A 16596-nucleotide genomic window follows, 5' to 3' on the forward strand; every position below is an offset into this window, starting at 1 on the left:
GTGGAATGTGCCCCAGTCCTCTTTTTAGAGGAGGGGTTTTGGGGTCTGGGCAAGCATATTTTTCCTTCTCACGTTTCCTCAAACATGCCTTTTGTACCCTGCGCATAGGGTACCACCCCCACCTCCACATGGCCTCTCCTCTCCATTTCCATCCATTCCCCATGATGGACTTTAAACCTCACCTCCCTCAGCGAGCCTTCCCAGACGCTCAGGATGCCCTGCTGACCTACAAGGTCCCCAGGCATAAACCATGACCCCACAGTGTGGCCTACACAGGCCTGAGCCGAGTGTGGTCTCAGCACCCCAGTGGGCAGCTGCTGGGAGAACTGGCCCTCCCACCCCTGCTCCTTTCCCAGATCTCCAAGGGGCCAACACTCCACAGGTGCTGGAGCCTCTGCTTTAGGGAACATGACATGGGCGACAGTTTCTGCCTTCAAGGTAACAGCAGTGCTACAAACAACAACTGGCCCAGAGACTCAGATGCTGGATTTTTGGACCAGACTCAGTGCCAGGTAAAAACAGAGAAGGGTTCCTGCTGGTATTTGATAAACAGGAGGGTGAGATGGGAGAAGGTTAGGAGTGGGGGACAGAGGAGAAGCATGGCCGGGGCAGTGGCTGGAGCTGCAGGTGTGGGTGAGGAGTGAAAGCCCGCCCTGGGAAAGGAGGAAACTACCAGGCTCAAGTCTATGCCAAGGCTGCCCCTCCCCTGAGGGAGCAGAGTCCCCAGGGCAGGTCTGGGATGGGAGGTTCACTGACAGCTTCCGGGCAGACCAGCCCTGCAGCATCCCCCTAACACCCAGTCTCCCCCAACATGCCGGCCCCCTCTTCAGCATCCCCTCTCTGCTAGGGTGCCTGCCCCTTCTGCTCCCTGCATCCCCGAGAGCCAGGCTGGGGCCATGGCAGACCTGGCCAATCACGGGCCTGGAACAGAAATGAGCTGGCGTGACAGGGACTGCTACCAACACAGGCTGCTGACATTCCATCAGCATGAGTGACCCAGAGCAGAATTTCTCAACCCAAGCACATCCTTTCTGGGCTGCTCAGGCCTTTCACGCCGAGATCCTGGGAGGCCCCAGATGAGCTCCTGAGGTTTCCTTGGTGTCGCCTTCAGCACGGCCAGTGAGACCTTCCTCAACAGCAAGCCTGTCCCGAGTATCTATGACATCAGTGCAAATGCCTGTGTGCCACCTTTCACCCCGGTCACCCCTCCGCATGGCCTGGGGGGCCCGTGCACTGCTCAGATGCACAGTAGCAGCTCCCTGAACTGCAGGACAGGCTGCTGGGACTCACCCTTCCCCCTCCAACATCTGGCCAAGTCCTAGCCAGAGGTCACCCTCTGTGTTCCCAAGGGGGCTGTACACACCCCTCCAGGACAGACTTCATTGCGTCAGGATATGCTCATCTGCGCACTTCCCACCTTCTCACCTTCTTGCAACAGCGATCAGCAAATAATTCTGCTCCCTCTGAAGGAGCAACAATGCTGCTCTCCTGACTAAGACCATCAGACCCTCAGGCCTAACCCTCCATCCCATTTGCCAGGGTGGGTGAATCGATTCTTCAAACAGTGGCTGGAGGAGGCTGGTGGCCACCCAGGCTGGTGGGAGACGCTCCTGGGCCCACACGATGGGCCACAGCCGCATGAGAGCGCCGTGCTTCCTGGGTGGGCCATGGGGAGATGCGAGCAGTGGGGGGATACCAGGGGCAAGCCCGCTGCCCAGCCCCTTCAACCAGCCCAGCCCAGCCCAGCCCAGCCCAGCCCAGCCCCTGGTACACATGTCCTATATCCTGAATGAACCTAAACTGTCATTTGAAGAAAGGATTCTGAGGATTTTAAAAAGCCCACTATTTTAATCCAGTGGCTCCAAGTCCTCCTCCTCCGAGAAGTCCCAGTATGACCACCCTGCCCTTCTCTGAATGTTCTGGAGAGTCTACAGTTAGCACTTAGTCACATTATACATATATCAGACATTTTAGAATTCAGACAAGTATGTGGCCAATCTTGCCTACAGATGGTAAAACCACCATTTATTTAATCCCCCACCTGAAGGACAGGGCCCTGCCTCCCTCCACACCAGTGTCCTCCTAGCTCCCCCAGTGCCCGACCCAGCGCTGAGCACATGGTGTCTGCTTAGTTCTGTGAAATCGTGTGTTGCTACAACGATCCAGCCACGGTCTAGGCCTCACAATCCTGTTAAATCAGAGTTGAGTTCAGATCCCACTTCCCGGCTAGGAAGGCAGGAGAGGGATCAGATCACGTGCTGCTTCCTGCCTTCAGTGAGCTCGGCTCTCGGCTCACGCAGCCAGCAAGCAGCGCGCGGGCCGAGTCCATTTTCAGCTGTCCGGAAGCAAAGCTGTCCAGGGCCTGGGGAGGAACAGGGCATTCTGGACACGTCATGAAGATGCCTGGCTCCCTGTGACTGGGGGGGTCTTCATCCCAGGGGACAGTCACCCAGGCAGAGCCAACAGAACCACCGGGAAGAGTCTGAGACAGGAAGGCCTGGAATGCTGGCACCTAGCAGCCTGCTCGCACCCTGACAATAGCCACTCCGGGGCAGGAATGGCCACGTGGCTGTCCTCAGGCCCTGCACTGTGACTTCGCTCAGCGTGGACAGACACTGGCCCCGGAGTGAGAAACCCAAGCCAAAGTCCCAGCTCCGGGGCTGCACAGCTGGGCAGGTCCCAGGTTCCAGACCTGTGAAGCAGGAGCGAGGCCTCCTGCCCCGCCTGCTCAGGGAGCCCACAGCTGAGAACCTGCAGCTGCTTTCAGGCTCAGGGAAGGGACTCCCGCTGTGAACCTGCAGACCTGGCAGACTCGGGCAAGCCGCTTCCAGGCAGGTGCCTCTGAAAGCTCGCAGAGAGCCCCCACGCTCATGGCCTGTTCGGCAAGGCAGGTGGTCCTCCTCGTGTCTCCTGGGACCCCAGACCCGTAAGAGAAAGGAAGAGGATGGAGGGTGGACAGACCCACAGTAGCCTCAGCTGTGACCCTCTTGCAAGCACTTTCCTGTTTTTAAGCTGTAGAAGCCCATGTGGAATAAACACTGAGGTCTTTTAAGGCCGCACGCCCCGCCACGCCATTGCATCTGAAGGCTGATGTGAAAGTGCGTGTTCTCTCCGGAGAAGGGCAAAGAGCGAGGGTCAGTGTAAACACGCCAGGCACTGTCCCACCCAGGGCGAGGCTGCTGCCGCAGGGGGAAGAGTCCTGGGTCCCGGCACTCTCCACAGCCCCATCCAATGGACGCAGCTTGTGCGCCCTGGTCCAGCAGGGAGGTCAAGTGCAGCCACAAGCCCACTTTCCGGGAGCTGACGCCCTCCCTGAGAATGCCACCAAAGCCTCGGCAGCCAGCGGGCACCTCGGCCTCCGCTCCCTCAGCCACTTCGTCTACCACTGCGCTCTGGTCAGGCGGGGACCTGCCACCCCTGGAATCACCTTCCCAGTCCAGCCCTGTAGAGTTTGTCTGTGTGTCTGTCTGTGTCTGGGCCAGCCCCCTCCTGTGGGGGAAGACAGAGTCCAGTGAGGTCAGTGTCTCTGGATGTCACCACGGGTCACCAGCTTTGCCAATCTTCCCCATCGCTCTGGCCAGGGCGGATGATGGAGGCTCCCAGGGGAATGCTCGGTAGGCCTGGCATCCGCCTCCTCTTCCTCCCCGCCCGCCCTGGGCCCTGCCTGGCCTCACTCCTGGGGCAGGATCAGGATGGGCCTGCTAATTATGTCAAAAGGATTGGGACTCAGAGCCGTTCCATTCGAGGCAAAGACAAATCCTCTCTTTCCACTGCTGCGAAGAGGAAGTATGTTAGGGGGAGCCTCCTCAGAATGGGGAAGCATGAGCCTTTCCAACATCTCTTTTTAAAAAGAATTGCTTTGTGAACAGGAGATATTTTTGTGACAATGTCTCTGGCTAAGCAAGCAATGCTTTGGGGTCAGAGATCACCTCGTCTGCGTCCCCCTTTCCAGGAGCCTCCATCATTCTGCCGGGTTCCCTCCCTGGCTGCTCACCCCTGCCCCCCGCACCCCCTCAAAAAACACTCTTGGTGGGCAGAGCTGGCTGCAGGGAAGGGCCTGGGCTGTGTGGGCGGCAGGTACAGCGGGTCCACATTTTTCCCTTCATGTTCCTGAGAGCAGCTCCCTATAAAACTACTCCACATGCAAAATAAACACTTGAACACAGTAACTGCTGGCACCCAGGGGAGCCACCTGTGGCCCCTGGGTCACTCCCTGTCAAAGGGAGGACACTGTGCAGAAACATGGCCGCTGGCATCAGATACCGCCAGCCCCTCAGCCTCCTAGCAAGTGCCTTCACCTCTCTGAGCTCTACCTGCTGTGTGAAGCAGGGACAGTAATGGCCCCACCCAGGAGGGCTGCTGGGGGCCTACGGGCAATAGAACTTATCAAGGAAGTCCCGGTGCACAGTCACCCCCGAGAAAGGTCAGCTGTCACCCCCCTCCCCCGGATGGCTCACTCATTACCAGTCTTCCATGCCAGACCCGCGCTCTGGCAGGGACCACGTCTTTCTTATCTTTGTACCCTTAATACCTGACTTAATGTCACTCAACGGAGACTCATTGGAGAGCTGCGGGCATTCCCAGGGTCAGATCACCCCAAGGAGGTGCAGCTGCAGGGCGCCCCTCGGAACTCTCCACTCTTCTTGCCCCCACCGGCACATTCGTCCATTTGCTGGGACGTGGGTAGCTCTGTCCGATCCCTCTGGCTCCTGGTCGTCAGGGGAGCCCTCCACACTGGGGGAAGGGGTGGCGGCAGGTGTGGCGAATGCACAAAAGGGGGCATTATCTCTTTAAGGGACAGTAATTAGTAATTCCAGCTGATGGTTGCACTGTGCTGTTTTAATGAAGTGTTCTATTTTTACAGAAAACACATAATTGAGTGAAAAAGCAGGCTATTCTCTGAGTCAGGCAGCCACGCCTCTGGAAAGTCTCACTCGGCCGGGAGGCCAAAGCCTGCACACAGCACAGGCTGCCCCAGGTCTGGCTCAGTGGTGGTGAAAAGCAGGGTCCACGTTTGATAACCCAAGTTCAATCCCAGCTTCCCTCCTTCTAGCCATGTGATCCCAGGCAGGTCATATAACTACTCGGAGCCTCTGTTTTGTATCAATAAAATGGGAATGACAATAGCCATATGCCCTGGGGGTTCTTACGTGGAAATAGTGCAGGGTTGGCACAGCACAAAGGGCCCAGCCCACGCTTGCCCTGTCCTTACTATTTACATCCGTGCCTCCGTTTCCTAATCTGTCAAGTGGGAACAATGGCAGTTCCTATACCTCCTAGGGTTGCTGAGGGGCTTCAGTGAGTAAATGCAGGTGAAGTGCTTAGAGCAGGCACTGGGCACACCGCTGCTTTAATGTTACTGAAGCTTGTGGGTTCAAGCTCCCCAGGGTTGTTCAGCTCATCAGCTGCTGTGGGCTCTGGCTCCTGCTCTGCCATCAGCAGTTACCTGACCTTGAGATATCATCCAACTTTCCCATTAGTTTCACCTTTAAAGTAGGAGGTTTATAAAAATTAAAATAAATAAATCAAAACAACAACCAAACAGGGGAAGGGGTGTGCGCACTCTTGAGGGTTGTAGGATGCCAACGTCCCCCTGTGTTCCCTTCCGCCCTCCCCATGGCCCACCCATGGGAGGGTCTACTTGGTGCTGGGCCCAGCTGTAGGCTCCCTCCAGGAGGACAGGAGGGGGCAGAGGACAGGTCACAGTTTCTGCCCCAGAGGTGCTTCCAAGCTCCGGGGAAGCTCAAACAACACATCCGAGGCAACCAGGAAACCAAGCAGAAGAAAAGAGCAAGCACTCGGTTGAGTGGGTCAGTTTTGAGGAACATACAGCGGCTTCCAGACCCAGTGGAGTGAGGGGAGCCTCTGAGGATGGGCAGGATTCGGAAGCCAAGTGAGGGCACCTAGAGGGCTGGACCGGCAGGGATGGAGGTCTGGGGGTGGGGTGGGAGGGGCCAGCCCAACCAGGCACAGACCCCCTCCCTCCAGGACAGGATGGGGGCAGGAAGAAAAGGGGAGCAGCCCTTCTGGGTAGGAGCCAATTGCCCCCTCGCCCCCTGCCCCATTCAGGCTGATCACCAGGCAGTCACAGAGAGGCCCAGAAATGCCAGGGGTCACTGAGGGACACGCCTCTGTCATGCCTCCAGGACAGACTCCACCAGGGCACTTAACTGATTAAAATCTCACCCGGTGCTCTCTGAGGTTATCATTTTAAAGCTCCAACAGGAGAGGGAGAAGGCCATAGCCAGGCCCGGCTTTATTACCTTCCCATGGACTAACCCCAATGTGACCCCGATGGCAGCTCTTCTTTGCCCTAAAAACCAATGGTGACACTGACCCATGTCCCCTAATGTTTAAGGCCCACGCTGATCTCTCCCCTGGTAAATTCATTCTCTGTGATCTAACTGAGCTTAAAAAACCAGCAGCCTGCGAGCTCTGCTTTCTGGAGTTAGCCTCCCCTGACTTCCCAGCCCTGCTCACCTGGAGGACCGCCCTCCCCGTGCACGCCATGTGGCTGACTGTACGGCAAGGCCTCCTCACCCGCTGACTGATGTCCTCCAGGCCCACTGCTCCCAGCTGCAAGCCACCCGCAGTCACCTCCAGATGACTCTCCAAACACGAATTCGCGATCTCCAAGGGTATGGACACATCACCCAGAGCCATTCCGCAGCCATTCGGGGGTGGAGGAACTTCCAGAAGGAAGGGCCTCAGGTGGAACGAAGCTAGGCTCCCAGCCAGGATAAGACACCAAGAAGCAAACACCTTGGTCCTGGTTTATGATCTCTGCCCAGCGAGCAGACCCTTGGGACCTGAAGACCACCCCCGGCAAAGGGGAAGGCAACCCCGCTCTATGGGCATGAGTGGCCCTTGCCCTCTCTTCTGCGGGCTGGGCCCCTCCCGCTAGAGGATGGTGCGCCCTGGGCCCCGGTGCCTGCCTCAGCACAGAGTTAGATCGTGGAGTCAGGAAGCAAAGGGCTAAAAGCCACTTCAGAACAAAAGAAGGATTCCTTTTGGAAAAATCTGCAAATACCTCTTTCCTTTCCTTCCTCTCCTCCGCAAACAAAAAACAAAAGTTCGTCTGCCCTCCTAGTCTGAGTGTGAGCAGCCCCCTCTGGGGAGACCGAGGCCTGTGTGACTGCTGTGTCACACAGAGCGAGATCACAGGCGGCTGCAGGGAGCAACCAGGGAACAGCCAGCGGAGGGAAACGCTGAATGTCAAACCAGCTTAGCGAGGAGGAACTGACCTTTGGGGACGAGAGCCCAGTGCCAGTGATTATGCCTGGCTTAACACCCCGCGACCACACGGCCCGCAGGTGTAAGCCATGGCTCTTGTCCTCAGTGGGGCTGCAGCAGCCAAGCATGTTTAATGAATGCGGCAAAGTGATAAAGTAGGTTTGTGCTCATACCTCCGATTCCAGCCTTCTCACGGGAAGGCTGGTATTTCAAGTGTCCCTTTGATCTACTGCAAGTCCCTAATAGGATCCATCCAATAAACACACTGGGTTTAAGTCAGAGATGTTAACAGGACCCTGACCTGCTCCGGGAATGCACCACTACAAACATGTCACATGTCACTTGAGAAAAAGCTGAGGCAGGCCAGGTAGATCAGAGAGGTGGCCCTGGGGCCGATGTTAGCCTTCACCGGATAAGGTTGAGGTCTGGCCTCAGCCAACGCCTAGTTATCAGCTCAAACATTTTCCAAAACAGCTTAGGTTTCTCTGGGGAGATGGCTTTGATGGTTCCATTTGTTTACGTGCGAGCTCCAGCTTGTCCAGAGGGCCACATTGTTCCTGTGCTGGGGAGGGCCCCTGGGGCTCTGACACACCTTCCCCCAGGCCCTTTCAAGTCCCCCTGAACCTGAGGTGGCTGGGCAGAAACTCCCACGAGGGCCTACCCTGATCCACAGGGGTGGGAGGAGGCAGGCTTGGCATTGAGGAGTTGGGCAGGGCAAGCCAGTTGGCTCCTCTGCCTCCAGCCCTATGGCCTGGGCTTTCAAAACCCGTCTGGCAGGCTGCCAGGCCTGGGGTGGGGGCAGTGACTGACAGGCTGGTTATTGGAAAGCTCCCATCATTAGCCCAGGAATGTTGTTTGGTTACCATGGCGACTTTCACTACAAGCAGCCTGACTAAAGCACAAGGAATCTGTTACCTAAAACCAGAGCCCCAAGGAGCCCTGGGCTTCAGGAACCACCACGCTTATCAGGGCCCGTTCCCTTTGACCCCATATCCCTGTCCCTCCTCTCAGGGCCTCCCAGCTGCCTCCCACACCCAGGACCAGGAGAAAAGACTAGCAAAGGCATCTCCAAGCTGGCACGGGCCCTTTCACATTCCCCTGCCTGGCCTGGCTTGGAACCAGGTCCAAACAGGGTGGCTGCTGCCCCCATGAGGCCCCCTGCAGTCTAACCAGCACCAGCCTGGCCAGCACATGCGTCCAGGGCTTAGTCAGAAGCCCTCAGGATTTCAGGAAGCTGCTGAGTGTCTCGTTCCCACCGTGCCAGGTTCACACTGTCCCTGCGGCCGGCCGGCAGTCTCTGCCTCATCACGTTCCTGCCTTTTTAAACCCAAGCTCCATTAACTAAAGGTCAGCCCGTAGCACGGAAATTAACAGGCTTCTTTGCGTTGCTTTCTAATCCCTGAATTCAGGAGGATTTTAAAAAGTTCAACTCCACGAAAGCTGGGTTTTTCTCCAGGAGTCTTGAGACTGCCTGTAGGAAGAGTGGCCACTTGTGCCACTGAAAAGCATAAACACCTTTCACCGAGTGTCCCTGCCCTCCCTCACACACAGGGCTCCCGCCTCCAGCGCCTGGCCCACGTGCACTGCCCACCTGCTGCCGTCTTACACTGTAGTGGGCCGACTCCCAGACCCCTCCACACTGCTGTCCCTCAACAGGATTGCACACCGACCCCAAGACCTTTTCTTGCCTGAGTCTCACAACAGACCTCGGGAGCAGAGGAGGCAGGATAGATGCCAGTCTTTGGCAGATGAGGAACGAAGGCATGGGGAGCAGGGGCAAGCTGCTGGAGGGGGACAGGTTAAGGGGCAGGCATGCCTCACAAGGGGATAGCCCATGTGGAAAGGGGTCCACTGTACCCAGCGACACCCTCCCCTGTGCCATGCTTCCTCCACTCCTGACATTGGCCTGGCCCGCCTCTTTCTTCACGAAGGCAGGCTCTGCAGCCTCCAAAGGCCTCGGCCACCTGGGACAGCCGGTGGGGGGGAGCTCAGTGGCAGATAGACCCCCCGAGTATACAGACCTTGTTGGGCTGACGTCAGGGGGTTTGATTTTTTTTTTTTTCTGCAGTGATATTATTGGATCGGTCATTTAATTAACTGCTGTGGCAATAGCCAGAGCCACACAGCTTGTTCCCAATGCAGGGAGCAGCTGGAGAAGCAGGACACAGTTTCCATTGAAGAGCAATGACATTTTTCAGTGATCCCTGACCGGTAATGGACTCAGTGACATTTCCTGCTAATCCGTGGGTTTCTGTGCTCCGGGGTTTCATCTGTGGGGAATGGTATTGACTTATCTGCAGAGTCATGGTCGCTCCAGAGCTGTGTGGGAGGTGGGTGTTCCACCCCACCTTTTTAAAAGATGGATTTATTTTTCCTGCCTAAGGAACAGGGATTGTCCCCTCACAGTTCCGGTGGTCAGAGCTCCCATATTACCTCCAGTTACCCTCTCAGCCTTTTAGGGCTGGCTCAGATCGAGCTGGGCTCCTCATGGTCGTGGAGGTGAGGGGCTCAGGGTGGCTCAGAGACAAGAACCTGTCACTGCTTCTCCACCCCAGAACCCCAGCGTGCAGACATCACAGGGATGGGATGCTCTGGCCCCCAAAAGCTCCCCAGCGGGCCTCTCTGCAGTGATAAAGGAACAGAAGACCCTGAGGAGGCCTCCGGGCTGGGACTCACTTTCCTTCTTGGCTCAGACCTCAAAGCGGTCTCCCTGCTGCTGGCCCCAGGGCCCCAGCCCCTGAGGCCCCAGAAGTGGCCCTGTGGTGTCTGGATGGGGGAGCTCTGTTGGGAGGCTGTCCCTTAAGAAGGCTCCTGCCTGCAGAAGCGGGGACACAGCTGACAAAGTGGGGCACAGTTACCCTACAAATTGACCACAGCACAGTCTGCATCGAGACTTCTCACCTTTTTTGGGTTTAGGGTCCCTCTGAGGGTCTGAGGAAAGCCATGTCCTGGATGCATGCAAGTGCAAACCTTAGAGTTCAGGTCCAGGTGTTCATGGAGGCCCAGAAGTCCACCCATGGGCCTCCCAGGGGAGCCGCCAACTTCACAGCAAGGACCACCTCCCCCACCTACCCAGGAAGACACTCAGTGAGTGAAGCATCCTGGGGAAGAACTGGACACCTGAGGTTGGAGGAAAGGGGTGGGTGGACAGTGCATCCACTGCCAATAAGGAAAGGAGGACTGGGGAGAAGCTGGCTTCCTCACCCAGGCCAAGAGCCAGGGAGGATGGGGGAAGCTGGCAGGAGGCGGAAGCCCTTCCCTGGGTTGGCCGGGAGGAGTTGAGGGAGAGCCAGAGGCCCCCCCACATCCTGGACACACCCCACTCCTGCTGTGCCTCAAACAGCATGGGCTTGAGCAGGTTTTCAAAGGCGGCTGTAGCCTCCCCACATTAGTCCAGGGGAGGTGATTCTGCCAGCAGAAAGCATTCGGTCTAGAAGTTAGGAAGGGACAGCGTGCAGTAGAATGCCAGGTGCTGGGCCTGGGGACTGAGGAGGGGCCTGAATCCCCTTTCCGTGTTTCCATCAGGACAGCTCTGCTCCTATCTCTTCACAGTCTTGCATCTGTGGCCACCCCGCCCCCCAGCCAGTGGTGCCCCCAGGGAACTCACTTGAAGTTCTCGGGGTACTCCGTGATGGCCATGTTGATGACGTCCAGCGCAAGCTGGTAGTGTTTCTGGGCGGAGAAGAGGAGAGCCAGCAGGTGGAGGGCATTGGCATCATCCCTGCACAATTTCAGGGCCTCCTGCAGCTGCTCCATAGCGCTGGAGATCTGCCAGAGAGAACCGCCAGCTCGGTGACCTTCCCCGCGGCCCACACCTCCCTCTAGGACTTTGGTGCCAGGCACCAGCCATCAAGGGGACATGAGACTCAATTGAGACCCTGGGCACTGAGGGGCAGGGCTGGTGCTCTGATGAGAACCCCCACCCCCACCCCCCAGTCACATGGCAAGAGGGATCTGCGGCCCAAAGTCAGGCCCAGGAAGCCTCTGCTGTCCCCACTTGGAAGTAAGAGGAGCAGGTGTGCGGTGCAGCACAGAAGATCTGTAGACACTGGGAAGCATTTCCTAAGCTGGAGTGGGGGTCGTTAAGAACCACCAGGCCACTAGTCTGTACCTGAAGGTAGCCAGGCCCTCTTCTCTGGACCGGTCCATGCAGTGACAGGGGCCGACAAATAAATGCCCCTCCTACTCAGAGGCTCACAGTGGCAAGAGCATGGGGTCAGATGGGGGCAGGACTCCAGCTCTGCCATGTTCCAGCTGGTGCCTTAGGACAAGGGGCTTCACCTCTCTGAGCTGTAGTTCTTAGGCTGCAAAATGAGAGCAGCCAGAGCCATTGCAGTGGCTGAGGGGACGTGGACAAATGCTCTGCAGAGGACCATGCACGTGTGAAAATGTGTTTCCTTCTTCACGCCCTCAAAGCCAGGCAGCTAGTCAGGCAGCTAAGGACCAGGTAGGATTCCTCCTTCTAGTCCTGAGGGGCGTGTGGTCCCACGCTCTCAGGTCTGGCACTTAGACCAACTACTGCGACTTTGTCCACATCCTCCCAAGAGCCTTGTAAGTCTTTTTAGAAAGCCTGGCTTCTTATCCAATCTCAGATACCGATCCCCCCATGTTCCTTGGGGGACCTATGGTGCAGGCCAGTGGGGGCCTTGGGTCCCGGGGTGTCCGGCCCCTGCCTGGTCTCCACTTGGCCTCTGTGCAGCCTGTGGGCGGTGCCGGACCCCGAGAGTTCCCATGAGGACCTTCCTCTGTGGAAAGGTTGAGGAAAGGCAAGGAGGAAGCTAAGGCCAGTGTGGCTGCCAGCTTGGCTTGCCTGTGCCTCCCCGAGGGTGCTCCTACCCTGGTGATTCTCCAGAGTGGACCCCATCATCCTGGGCTGGAGCCACACCCACAGCCTTCACTGCTCGGGCAGCAATACATGCTCTGGGCAGAACAGGCCAGTGGGCCTGAGACCCAGGCAGGCCAGGGGCCAGCTTAGAGTCCATTTAGGGGTCCTTGACCCACTGATGCTACCAAGATCTGGGGTCCCCAAGAACACTGGGTGCCAGGCTCCACTGGGCTGGCCCAGCCATCTCTCTGAGACAATAGCTGCCATTCATCAGAGATGGCTGAAAATTAAAGATATCCAAAAACACATCACCCAAGGTCTATCACAAGTTTGATGGCAAGAAAAGCACCGGTTCTTCTACAGAGACTGAAGATAAAGTGGTCCCAGGCATCTCGCTGTCTGTCCTCCTGAAGAGAGTGGCAGGGAGGTGTCAAGGGCCTCATCCAGGGGTACGTGGAGCCGTGTCCACTGGCCTGGAGGCTGGTCTTACTGTCTGTGTCAACTCCTGGCCTCTGGTCTCATCTCCAGTTGGCTCACTGAACTGTTTCCCTGGACTTGTCAGGTTGTTGTTTGGTTTCCCTCAACCCTGCCTTGGCCTGGCTTTTCCCTCCGCTGCACCCTGACTCTTATGGCGAGGACCCTTCTCTTTCTGTGTGCTACATATTCCCGATGCCCCTGTCGGCCCACTTGGGTCAGGGGCTGTACCACACTCTCTGACTTGATCCTTACTAGGTCCCTCTGAGGTGGAGTTTGAAGGTGCTCCTGTCACAGGTAAAGAAATAGAGGCTCAGAGAGGTCAAGTCACTTGCAAAGGGTCACACAGCTGGTAAAAGCAATGGTGCCAGGGAAAGGTCAGCAGCCCCCAGAGACCTGGAGGTTAGGAACCCACCTGTCGGACGAGGGCCAGCTGCAGGGAGACATAGAGGATGACCTGGGGGTCGCCAGGCGCCAGCTGCTGGGCTCTGTATGCGGAAAGGGAGCACCAAGTCAGTCACCAAGGGTAGAGCAACCAGTGTCTGACACAGGCCTCCAGCATGCCCCGTGTGCCCCGTCTACACCAGGGGGTCTGCTTGGAAAGGTGCCCAGCTGGCAGGTGATGGCTTGGGCAGAAAGCCACTGGTAGGGGCAGCTGTTGACCTGGCTGGGGCCCTGCGGTGGTCTTATACAGAGCCTGGAGCCTGCCATCTCCACCGTAGGACAGAAGGAAACACTTCCTGAGGGTGGAGGCGCTGGGAACGGCCTCTCTGGGCAAGAAGCCTCAGGAATGAAGAGGCGGCAGAGAAAGGAAGAAAATGTCCCCCTATCCTGGTACCCAGGATGGGACTCTCCGGTCTCCCTGGGCTCGGGAACAACCTGCCCAGGGGGAGTTAAGTGTGCTGCATATTCCAGGGAAGCTGGCACAAGGAGTCCGTACCCAGAAGCTTCCACATCAGCGCTAGGGGGGTCGGGGATCAGACACACAGGGTTCTGAGGAAGGAGTCGGGGGGAGGTCAGGGGCCAAGGCTGTGTGGAGACAGGAGCTCAGCAAGGATGGGTCTGCGGGAGGGAAGGCTGCTGCTGGGGAAAGGTCTTCTCTGCCTCCCCTCCCCACCTCCCTACCTGCATATTCCTGACCCCGTGGCTGCCAGGAAATCTCTGGGAGGACTATGGACGGGGAGTCCTCATAGCCATTGAATTTTTGGCTATGGTAAGGCACTTTTTTGCACAGGTAAGGCACTGTGCAAGGTGCTTTTCCTGCTTTATCTCAGGTAGTCATCACAACATAATGGGTTATTATTCCCATTTTAGAACCCTGAGCTCAGGAGGGCTGAGGCTCAGCCTTGGGGGGAGGGAGGGCCCACCAGTGTTGAAAGGCCCCACTGCCCACCCAACCCCAAAGGCCTGTCTCTGCTTCATGCATGAGCTCTCAGAGCCTTGGTTTCCTGGTCAATAAAATGGGGACAGGAACCTTTGCTCCATCTACACCAGAGGGTCCACTGAGATCAAACATGCGCACTGGTACCTGTGCCCCTGTGCAATTCGGGCCCCCTTACCTCTCCAGCGTCTGCAGTGCTTTCCGGTGCAACTCATCCTGCCTGCATTTCAGAGTCGCTGCGGAAGACAGGATGGAGACAGCCATGAGGGGGTGCTGAGGGTGCGACCAGCCCTGCCCCACCCCAGGGCACACACGCTCTGCAGGGGAGGCCCCATCAGGCCCTGTCTGGCAAATGCTGGCACTCCAACAGCCTCCACTGATGCCACCCATTGCCCTGGTTACTGGGGGAGGGTGTGGGGTGTCCACCTGACCCCAGCCCCCTGGCATGGTTCTTGGCACACCAGGCCCTTCCACTCCACTGCCTTCTTTGTCACCTGTGCCAACCTGACCCTCTCAAAGGCCTGAGCTTGGAGAAAGAGGTTCCCACTTCCATCCTGGCCACATGCCTCCTTGGGCTTCCTTATCACGAGGCTGCTGCTTCTCTTTTAGCTATTTTAACAAATTTTAAGTGTACAGCTCAGTGGCATTAAGTACATTCACAATATGTGTAACCACCACCACCATCCATCTCCAGAACTTGTTCATTATGCCTAACAGAAAGTCTACACCCACTGAGCACTAACTCCCCTCCCTCCCTCCCCACCCCACCCCATAACCTCTATTATACTTTCAGGGGCCGATTCCTATCCCAGGTTTAGTCTGGGGGCGTCCATCGCTCCCTTTCTCTCAAGCTGCATGGATACAGAAGTAGGTGGCTGCCTGATCCATGGGGACACACAGCTGAGCTGTCAGGGTTGGAGAGTGAATGCTAGGCTCTGAGTAGCAGTAGTGAAACCCCTCCTCCAAGTGCAAGTATTTATTAAACACCTGCTGTATACCCAGCTCTACACTATGCATGGAGGGGGATTCAAAAGACCCCAGAAGATTACAGCAGTGCTAAGGTTAAAGGTGAACCAGAATGAACTAGAATGTGGGATCAGGGCTGGCAGCCCACTACAGCTGCCAGTACCACAAAGGGTCCCAGAGGCAGAGGTAGGCATGAGTTCTGCCAGGAGCTGGGGCTGGGCCTTGAAGGGTGGGAAAAACTGGTTGATGAAGAAGGCATCTCTGAGAGGTGTGAAGGGTGGACAAGAGTGGAAATGGGACTAAGGGGTGTGTGTGTGTGTATACACATCTATCCCAGAGGAATCAAAGGGGGTGTATTGGGAGGTAGACACTGATGGAACAAGAGGCCATTAGGAGGCCTGAGTCACCCCAAGAAGAGGCTCCGAGACCCTGGCACTCACCGTCGCTGGCCTGCAGGCTGTAGGTGAGACCCAGCGCCAGGTAGGCCTTGGAGAGGAACTCCCCAGCTTCCTCCCCACGGTCGATCACCATCATGGCAAAGCACTCCGCCTCCTCCAGCTGCAAAGAGGAGAGGCAAAGGTCACCGGGAGGGCTTTGCTGGCCTTGGCATGCAAGCCACTCACAGTCACCAGCCCCGATCACTCAGAACTGTCATTCCTTGTGTGTGGGCAGAGGCCAAGTGGCTTGTCCAAGGCCACACAGCCAGAATGGATCAAAGCTATTACCTCTACCAGTGACTCCCTGGACCTCTCCACCCACCCAGGGGCCTGTGCTCAAGGGCACTACCTCGCTCAGAGAAAGCGTCCCTCATCCCAGGGCCCTGTGTCTCCCATCACTTGCTCTGCTGAGAGCATGGACCCAGGCCCAGGCCAGTCTGAGCCAGGTCCTTTCCTCATCTGGCCTCTGTAGGTACCTGTGTCTGTCCCTGTCAGCAGAAGGAAGCCAGGGCAGGGGGAACAGACAGGGGTCTGGGCTGGGCCTGAGGGCCACTGCCCACCCCGCAGAGTGGTCAGGCTGCCGCTTCTGCTGTGCCTGTGAGCTCGCTCCCCGACACAGAGAACTCAAAGCTTTCAGGGGACAAAGGCCTGGGGTGGTTTTTGTCCTATTCCAGTTGGAAAGGGACCAATTGGCACAGGTCACGTGTGCATGTACCATCATATACAACATGTGACAGAGAGAGGGGCATGTACAAGGCAGGCCTCCAGAGCCTCTGGGCTACCCATGTGGTCAGGCCAGTTAGGGAGGGAGGGGGCAGCCAGGGGCCTCGGCCATGTCCACTCCCAGCCCACAGGCCTCCAAGAAAAGCTCCTTCCTCCTTTCAGGCCCAGGAATGCCATCTGCCCACAAGCCTGGTGTGGCAGTGCACCCAAGTGCGTGTCACCAGGAACAAAGATGGGTTCTACCCCATAGTAAAGGGGCTTAACAGATCATAGCCAAAGCCCACTGCCACCCCAAGGTCCCCTGTGTGGGGTGTCTTCCCCCAGGAGAGGCCCATGAGGTCAGCCAACCAGGGAGCAGAGGAAAACCTAAGTTGGCTTCTGGCGCCTAAGCCAGTGTGGCCCGCCCTGCTCCCTTGGGAGAGGGGAAACTCTGCATCTGGTGGCCTGACCACTGGCCATACGGACTCTCTCCCTGGAATATGGAGCTGAGATGCTGAGACGGAGGCCATCGGCGTGGAGAAGCGAGTTGAGCTGAGTCCACCATTTGGGCACAGCGG

General features: G+C 57.3%; 1 protein-coding gene across 7 annotated transcripts in view; it reads right to left on the bottom strand.

Moving 5' to 3' along the window:
- Positions 1-16596, bottom strand: part of TTC7A (tetratricopeptide repeat domain 7A) — a 106927-nt gene that overhangs the window by 27066 nt on the left and 63265 nt on the right. For all 7 annotated transcript variants that reach the window (XM_006083380.3, XM_023747019.1, XM_014447516.2 and 4 more), the window contains 4 exons: positions 15320-15437; positions 14092-14149; positions 12948-13020; positions 10841-11001 (listed from right to left, as the gene is read on the bottom strand). In XM_006083380.3, coding sequence (XP_006083442.1) covers positions 10841-11001; positions 12948-13020; positions 14092-14149; positions 15320-15437 — 410 coding nt within the window. The remainder of the gene's footprint in view (positions 1-10840; positions 11002-12947; positions 13021-14091; positions 14150-15319; positions 15438-16596) is intronic.

Source organism: Myotis lucifugus, unplaced genomic scaffold, assembly GCF_000147115.1.
Source record: "Myotis lucifugus unplaced genomic scaffold, Myoluc2.0 scaffold_6, whole genome shotgun sequence".
Taxonomy (NCBI): domain Eukaryota; kingdom Metazoa; phylum Chordata; class Mammalia; order Chiroptera; family Vespertilionidae; genus Myotis; species Myotis lucifugus.